This window comes from Mesoplodon mirus (genome assembly GCF_964341445.2).
Source record: "Mesoplodon mirus genome assembly, contig: HAP1_SCAFFOLD_4230, whole genome shotgun sequence".
Lineage (NCBI taxonomy): Eukaryota > Metazoa > Chordata > Mammalia > Artiodactyla > Ziphiidae > Mesoplodon > Mesoplodon mirus.
In genome coordinates, this window is record NW_028293730.1 from 8,737 (window position 1) to 18,335 (window position 9,599).

At 41.4% G+C, this 9,599-nt stretch overlaps 1 protein-coding gene across 1 annotated transcript; it reads left to right on the top strand.

Moving 5' to 3' along the window:
- LOC309798563 (uncharacterized protein) lies at positions 1–501 on the top strand (the record flags this gene model as incomplete). The annotated part of the gene is made up of 1 exon (XM_082646694.1): positions 1–501. A coding segment is annotated over exon 1 (220 nt), but the record flags the coding sequence as incomplete, so codon positions are not given.
- Between the last annotated feature and the right edge of the window lie 9,098 nt (positions 502–9,599).

Below are 9,599 nucleotides of genomic sequence, written 5' to 3' on the forward strand. Positions count from 1 at the left end.
AAGAGAAAACTTTGCTTGTTTCTTTAAAACAAAGACATTTTCTTTAGAAAAGTTGTGTGAGAAAAGAGAAGGTTTTCTCTGGATTGCTATAACGGTTTTCTGAAGAGCGAGAGAGAAGTCAGAAATTCATGAAAAGGTATTAAAGAGATTAAAGCACATACTTAGAGATTGGTGAGATACTATCTGTTGTTATTCCAAAAGATTTTGCTCTTTTCTCTATAGGAATTCCTTCTTGTGAACACAGTCATATACTTTCTTTCAGATATTAAGACTCCAGAAAGATGTCTTCTCAACATCAGCAGTGCAAGCAGCCCTGCCAGCCACCACCAGTGTGCCCACCAAAGTGTCCTGACCCTTGCCCACCTTGCAAGTGTCCAGACCCTTGCCCACCTTGCAAGTGCCCAGACCCTTGCCCACCTGGCAAGTGTCCAGACCCTTGCCCACCTATAAAGTGCCCTGAGCCATGCCCACCTTGCAAGTGTCCAGACCCTTGTCCACCTTGCAAGTGTCCAGACCCTTGCCCACCTTGCAAGTGCCCAGACCCTTGCCCACCTTGCAAGTGTCCAGACCCTTGCCCACCTATAAAGTGCCCTGACCCATGCCTGCCTCAGCAGTGCAAGCAGAAATGCCCTCCTGGGGCATCTGCTCATCATTGCTAGCAGAAATGCCTGCCGAAGAGTAGGTAAGGGCTTGCCCTTTCATCTGCATCTGGAAAGGATAAGGACAATCGGCTCCACTAGTTCCACAGCTCCACCTTCATCTTCTCTTCAAAGCCTATCATGGATACGGAAGAAGCTTCTCCACCCTTCAGCCTCAATATGCGTGTGGTGCTTCCTGACAGACAGAGGTTTCTTATCTGAGGCTGCTGTACTGCTTCCCTCTGGGAGGTGCCCAAGAAAGCATCACAGAGCCTCAGAAGGAAGAGCAGCAGCCTTCCTCCTGGGCGCCCTCTGAGGATTCTCTCGCTGTCTTCTGTGTCGTTCGGTCACCTGGGCCTGGCTTACTACCAGCTGAGCAATTGTTACTTATCCCCCACTTCCTGAATAAAATACAATTCTGTTCTGTGATGGGAAAATTTTTTTCTTTTTTTAAAAACCTGCTTTTAGCAATATCATATCATAATTTCGCTTGATTTCGATCTTTCTTTGATCCCGAGTTTCAGGCTCTCGGAGTCAGTGTTATCTGAATTTCGAGTCGTATCAATGATTATTTCTATACAGTTTCAAATAGAGGTTATTTTCCTAATTATTGCTTGATTGGTTTGAGGAGCAAATAGTTTACCTTCTTGGGATATCAAACCCTTTAATAAAGAGTGGGGAAAATCACATTTACAGCGCCAACTTTCTTAGGAATAAAAATTACATGAATGTGTGTCATTCAGTTGGCACAATGCCGAGCACATAATTAGCATTTGAGAGGTGGCTGATCACCACTGTCTCTGTCATCATCACCGTCACCACCACCACGACCGTCACCACCATACCCAGGTGCTCCAGCAGGGGAGTGGCTCAGACATGCATGTAGGGCATGCAAGGAGATTCTTAAAGTCTATTACCCGTTCATACTCTGTGTTCATTTTCTTTTCCAATTTAACCGAATTTTTAATCTGACACTAGAAAATAACCAGTTGGGGAAATTATTGGGGTACTCTGTATAAAATTATAATAGTTCTGAAAACGTGGGTAGTACAAAAGAAAGGGAATTTAAAGGGACCTTACAAAACGAAGCACTCCCTGCTCTCCATGTGTATAACGTGCCGTTCTTACTGCAAAACTCAACAACCTCAGGGTCTTATTATATTTTTTCACTTCGGAAATTACATTCTTGATTATTTTGACCCCCCCTTTGAGATACACTGGGGATTCCAATGTTAATCTTGATTTACAAAATGACTGTTGCTATGCAGCTTGTTTTCCAAGTGCTCAGCTTACTGGTCCAGTAAGCTGTGAAAAGGGACGTGTTTATTAAGCATATGTCTTCTTGTGGTTAGAAGTAAAGGAGTCAAAGATGCCGGAACTGCAGAAGCAAACAGATGCCCATGTTACTGTTCAACGCTCATCAGACTATGACATGAGTGAAAAATAAACACTGAGATTTGGGAGTTTTCTCTACTGTAGCTACTGTTATTTGACCTGACACAGACATTAGTTCTTTGAGGTGGGATGCTCCCATAACAAATCTCAAAATTGTGGCATTGTCTTATGTGTCTGGACGTGGTTGGAAAGGAATCTGATATTGGAAGCCGTAAATGTGGTTCTACGTGTTATTCAATGGCAAAATGTTTGCAGTAATGGTTGTCCATGGTATCTTTAGATGCAGAGCAACGGTTGGTCAATTGTTGATTTGCTCAGGGTAATTCAGTAGACGTATGTTCAGGAAAAACTTTCTGTTTGACAGGCCAGAAATGTAAAGAATGAAAAGAAAAATAATACAGCCCAGAAACTCAAAACCTTGCTGAATTAGAATACTCACTGCTTGTAAGTCCTAAAGAGTAAGAGATGAGATTAGAAGTGGTTTTCAAATAGAAGTCCAATTTCAGTTGACTGTTACAACAGAGAAAAGAGACAGAAGTTGTCATCTTTCCACCTTTGTGCCAGGGAGCCTCATGGTAGCTGTAGTATGTTGTGGGGAAAGGCAGTAATTTAATGAGGCCAGAAAAGTACTTCTACAAAAGGACCTTCCTGAGATCCGTAGGACATAGAAATGATTGGAGGCCTGAAATTATATCAGGTGCCTAATAAGTCTTTGAGGGAATTGAGAACTAAATAAACTACGTGCCAAAATGAAAAAGAATGATTTTCAAGATTACTAACGACTTTCCTGCCCACCTTTCCCTATTTTCCACCCTACGAAATCAGATATGGTAAGTACAGATGACTAAACCGGAATATCCACTCTGAGACGGGTACAAGGACCCCAGAATAATCGATAAAGGAAGCTCTCTCAGAGAATAGTATCAGATCCTAAGAGAGCCAAGGAGGAGAAGGAACACAGAGATGCTCAAACATTGTTACTCTGTTGTATGATGGTTATTCCTTCATGTTTTCCCTCCGGGTTTATTGATGTATAATTGACAAATGAAATTGTACAAATTTACGGTGTATAATGTGATGATTTGACATATGTGTACTTTATGCAGTGATTACCATCATCGGTCACTTAGCACATTAATCACTTCATCAGTAACAAGGTAATGTGTTTATGTCTCTCTGTTTGTGTGTGTGTGTGTGTGTGTGTGTGTGATGAGAACACTTACGGTCTAATTTCTGATCAAGATTGAAGTACACAAGTGGGTATTACTAGCGAGATCACCATGCTGTTCCGTAGACTCTGAGAACTCATTCATCGTATGGTTGCAGGCTTCTACCGTTGGCCCAACATCTCCACCGTTGTCCGACCCCTCAGACCCTGCTGACCACCATTGTACTCTCTGTTGCTGTGACATCTGTTAGTTCGGAAACAAATTCCTAAATAAACAATGGTGCAAAGAAGAAATAACAAATGAATAGAAAATACCTTGAGATGAACGAAATGAAAAGAAAACATACAAGACCTTTTGGGATAAATGTAATGCAGCAAAAAGAGAGCCACCTATGTCTGGAGATATCTATATTACAAAAGATGATCTCAAATCAGCAACATGATAGACATGTGTGCATGTGTGTGGGTTTATGACAATTGCAAACTCGTTACACTAAATACAGCAAAGTATAAGCAGTGATTATTTCTGGCCATTTAATAGACATGCTCATTTTTTAACAGCTTTATGTTCTCCCCATTATATATGAAATGATATACGTTCACTTTTATAACAATGTATCATATTATTTTAAAAATATATAGTAGTCAGGGAAGATGTGGCTAAGCTGCAAGGAAAGTTTACGTCCTGGTTTTCTGGCACATGCTTAGCTGATGACTCTTTCACAGGTTTCAAGTGTCTCCTCTTTCTTTTCCTCTCCTCTTTGTTCTCATCTTCTTCCTGCTGTCCCATTATAAAACCCCATTCCTAAGAAACTTCCTTATTATTTGGCTAAGAGAAATTACTAGGCCAGTTTTTCCTTCTGACTGCAGGAAGAATTATGAAATATATGAAATGACTATTACTAAATGCATGGGTGATATATCAAAGTACCAAACTGGATGGTTAAGGGGTAGATATTGGCCGTGAAGATAATATGGAGGTGAGTGTTCTGGAATGTGAAAAAGAAGATAGACAATAAAGAGTGAAATTTTTTTCAAATTGCTCTCTTCAAAGACCTAAACATTGTTGGAATGAGTGGAAAAAAGCACATATATCAGATGTGCCCTAAGTTCACATTTCACCCCAATGTCAGATCTCTCCTGTCCCAGCGTCACTCTGAATCATTTGTATGTGATGCTGTGAGCCTTAAATGATATCTAATATCTAGTTTTGTTTCCACAGAATTGAAGCCTGGTATTTACTTATGGAATACAGGAGATTTATTTTCTGATAAAGGAATTTTAAGCATACGACAGCGGTCTAGGGAAGAGTTCACGTCAGGTGAGATGGGACATCCTGATTCCATTAAACATGTTTTCCCACATTAAACAGTATCATAAAGCGAGGTTTGCAACTCTCTTCCTAAAGCAGACAGGGGCCTTCACCAACCGTGACCCATCACAAGACTCTTCAGTGCCCAAGGGGACAGCATAGAGTAGTGTTCGTGTCAAGGATAGGAGGGAGGAACTGTAGAAACACTGTTGACAGCTAAATCACTGAAAAGGCAGAAATGAAATCTTTGCAGGGCATGCTAAGGCACTGGTTCCTGAACTTCAGCTCTTTGCTAAAAGCTCATTATATTTGTCATAATTCCACACCCCATGTGTCATATTACATTCATTTTTTGGGCTTTAACTTCACTTCCTAATAACTTTGAAAATGTTTATTTCAATGGGCCATAGGTGATGATGCACATGAAATGACAGATGAAATATTCAAATTATATATTACAACAAGTACGTACTTATATACATACAGAAATATGGTACAGAAAGAGGGACAAGGACAGATACAGAGAGGTTAAAATATCTGGAACACGCAAAGTCTGCAGAGCAGAAATTCTGCTGGAAGTCCATCTAACAGGGGAATATTCTTTTACCAGAGGGAGCGTCAGCCTTGCTCTATTCAGGCCGTCAGTGGATTGGATGAGAACTTTCCACTTTATAGAGGGCAACCGACTTAGATCAGGCTACTGATTTAAATAATGCTCTCATCCAAAATCATCCTTACAGAAACATAAAGAATAATGTTTGTCTCCAGAAAACTGGAGACATGTGCCAGTGAATCTGCCCCATAAATTAACCATCAAACCTTCTTCCCAGCACATTGACAAAGTGTATGAAGAAAGTAGAAGAGGAAATAGGTTTATTTGACACATGCCCCACCGTGACCAAAATGGAAAATGCAAAAAATAGGTTTAAAATATAACAAAATTATTATTAATGATTAAGAAGTTGTATATGAATGGCAATGAACTTCAGTGACTGCATTTTTAATAAAGAGATTACAACTTCCTCTTGAATTTACCCCTAGATTTGATGTGAAACAACATGTGTTTAAATAATTCATAAGTATTAAATACGTACAAATTTAGGTGCGTGAATGGCATTGCCTAATTTATTGGGTTTCCCAATAATTTCAAAGCGACAGGAAGCCAGAACACTGGAGCAATCCTCTGAGATTTCTTCAAAAATTGAAGACATCCAAGGAGGTCAGTTGGGAGAAATTAGATTGGAGAATGTGTTATGTCCCTTTGGGAGGTATGAGCAAAAAGCTTCATTTCTGCTGTAAGTCTTGGGCCTGAGCTGCCGGATCATCCGAGTTATGGCAGGGGATGCTCCGTGCCTGGTGAATTCCTTGTGATAGGAAGTAAAACAGCTTTATAAAGTTCACAGGAATCTGACTGCTGGATGTTCTTCATTTGAAGAGGCAAACAGTGAAAGGAGGACCGTAGTGGTCCACACTTTACTACCCGTTTCCAAGTGTCATGATAGGAAATCATATGAGATGATGTGCAAATTTCCCTGCGTCCATTATCGAAGATGAAAGGAGACTCTGTTTAGCAAGCCATGAAACAAGGGGAAATGAATTGTAAGAAAGACTTGAGGTAAGGAGACATATGTCACCAGGTAGCAAGGTCCTTTTGAAATCATCATGTACAATAAACTTGCCACCAGATCAAGTGCAACTAGGCAGGCAGGCAGATTTAGATGTCAAGGATGGTGAAAGATAGAAAAGGGTCATCCTCCCCAGTCAAGGAAGGGAACTTCTGACTACAAGTTAGAGGACACTCCAAGTGCTCCCACCGCCTTAAACCACTGAAAGTGAGAGGTAAGGCAGGAACTCTGTGAGTCATGAGAACATAATCCAGTGAGGAGACCTGTAACAAGATATTTCCTGTTTTCAGAGTCACTGCCAAGCCAGTTATGGATGGATTTGCATTTGGGCTGGGGAGTGATTGGACCAGGCCAGTTTTGGTAGTTCCGCTTCCCCCTGGGTGGGGCAGCAAACCCCAATAAAAAGGGCCTCTGCTCCACGACGGCTCTCCTCCTGCTACTCGAGTTCTGATTGAATTTGTAGAACCTGGTGAGTCTGATTCTTCAGTTCAACTTTGTTCTTGGACAACTGAATGTTGAGTTTATGCTGGAGACAGCAAGTTTGATGGGTCCAAAGTTATCATCATGGGTATAATGCTACTTAGTGGATGGGAACTTGGAATCTGGGCACAACGTTGTGTTGTATTGACTAGATTTCTGATACCTAGTTTGAATTCCGCTATTGAAAAAGAAATCAACAGGAAAATTTTACATGAAGGGAGAAAGAGCAAAGTGTTTACCTTTTTCTATGCCTTTCTCTTGGACCTCTGCTGGGATTTCAGAGGCATTTGCCTTAGAAGGTGTGAGACCCTTAGATTCATCCTGATTGCCCTTTGCTCTGTACATAAGTCCTGCTGTCGGGACCTCATGAGAGAAAATGGTGATAGAAATTGCTTGTGAGCTTGCCCAGGATTTTAGAACTTGTGATGGCCTTTTGTGAAGATGTCGTTTTCATAAAAAAGAAAGAAATTAAAAAATACAGAAAGAAAGAAAGACACAAACCAAAAGAGAAAACTTTGCTTGTTTCTTTAAAACAAAGACATTTTCTTTAGAAAAGTTGTGTGAGAAAAGAGAAGGTTTTCTCTGGATTGCTATAACGGTTTTCTGAAGAGCGAGAGAGAAGTCAGAAATTCATGAAAAGGTATTAAAGAGATTAAAGCACATACTTAGAGATTGGTGAGATACTATCTGTTGTTATTCCAAAAGATTTTGCTCTTTTCTCTATAGGAATTCCTTCTTGTGAACACAGTCATATACTTTCTTTCAGATATTAAGACTCCAGAAAGATGTCTTCTCAACATCAGCAGTGCAAGCAGCCCTGCCAGCCACCACCAGTGTGCCCACCAAAGTGTCCTGACCCTTGCCCACCTTGCAAGTGTCCAGACCCTTGCCCACCTTGCAAGTGCCCAGACCCTTGCCCACCTGGCAAGTGTCCAGACCCTTGCCCACCTATAAAGTGCCCTGAGCCATGCCCACCTTGCAAGTGTCCAGACCCTTGTCCACCTTGCAAGTGTCCAGACCCTTGCCCACCTTGCAAGTGCCCAGACCCTTGCCCACCTTGCAAGTGTCCAGACCCTTGCCCACCTATAAAGTGCCCTGACCCATGCCTGCCTCAGCAGTGCAAGCAGAAATGCCCTCCTGGGGCATCTGCTCATCATTGCTAGCAGAAATGCCTGCCGAAGAGTAGGTAAGGGCTTGCCCTTTCATCTGCATCTGGAAAGGATAAGGACAATCGGCTCCACTAGTTCCACAGCTCCACCTTCATCTTCTCTTCAAAGCCTATCATGGATACGGAAGAAGCTTCTCCACCCTTCAGCCTCAATATGCGTGTGGTGCTTCCTGACAGACAGAGGTTTCTTATCTGAGGCTGCTGTACTGCTTCCCTCTGGGAGGTGCCCAAGAAAGCATCACAGAGCCTCAGAAGGAAGAGCAGCAGCCTTCCTCCTGGGCGCCCTCTGAGGATTCTCTCGCTGTCTTCTGTGTCGTTCGGTCACCTGGGCCTGGCTTACTACCAGCTGAGCAATTGTTACTTATCCCCCACTTCCTGAATAAAATACAATTCTGTTCTGTGATGGGAAAATTTTTTTCTTTTTTTAAAAACCTGCTTTTAGCAATATCATATCATAATTTCGCTTGATTTCGATCTTTCTTTGATCCCGAGTTTCAGGCTCTCGGAGTCAGTGTTATCTGAATTTCGAGTCGTATCAATGATTATTTCTATACAGTTTCAAATAGAGGTTATTTTCCTAATTATTGCTTGATTGGTTTGAGGAGCAAATAGTTTACCTTCTTGGGATATCAAACCCTTTAATAAAGAGTGGGGAAAATCACATTTACAGCGCCAACTTTCTTAGGAATAAAAATTACATGAATGTGTGTCATTCAGTTGGCACAATGCCGAGCACATAATTAGCATTTGAGAGGTGGCTGATCACCACTGTCTCTGTCATCATCACCGTCACCACCACCACGACCGTCACCACCATACCCAGGTGCTCCAGCAGGGGAGTGGCTCAGACATGCATGTAGGGCATGCAAGGAGATTCTTAAAGTCTATTACCCGTTCATACTCTGTGTTCATTTTCTTTTCCAATTTAACCGAATTTTTAATCTGACACTAGAAAATAACCAGTTGGGGAAATTATTGGGGTACTCTGTATAAAATTATAATAGTTCTGAAAACGTGGGTAGTACAAAAGAAAGGGAATTTAAAGGGACCTTACAAAACGAAGCACTCCCTGCTCTCCATGTGTATAACGTGCCGTTCTTACTGCAAAACTCAACAACCTCAGGGTCTTATTATATTTTTTCACTTCGGAAATTACATTCTTGATTATTTTGACCCCCCCTTTGAGATACACTGGGGATTCCAATGTTAATCTTGATTTACAAAATGACTGTTGCTATGCAGCTTGTTTTCCAAGTGCTCAGCTTACTGGTCCAGTAAGCTGTGAAAAGGGACGTGTTTATTAAGCATATGTCTTCTTGTGGTTAGAAGTAAAGGAGTCAAAGATGCCGGAACTGCAGAAGCAAACAGATGCCCATGTTACTGTTCAACGCTCATCAGACTATGACATGAGTGAAAAATAAACACTGAGATTTGGGAGTTTTCTCTACTGTAGCTACTGTTATTTGACCTGACACAGACATTAGTTCTTTGAGGTGGGATGCTCCCATAACAAATCTCAAAATTGTGGCATTGTCTTATGTGTCTGGACGTGGTTGGAAAGGAATCTGATATTGGAAGCCGTAAATGTGGTTCTACGTGTTATTCAATGGCAAAATGTTTGCAGTAATGGTTGTCCATGGTATCTTTAGATGCAGAGCAACGGTTGGTCAATTGTTGATTTGCTCAGGGTAATTCAGTAGACGTATGTTCAGGAAAAACTTTCTGTTTGACAGGCCAGAAATGTAAAGAATGAAAAGAAAAATAATACAGCCCAGAAACTCAAAACCTTGCTGAATTAGAATACTCACTGCTT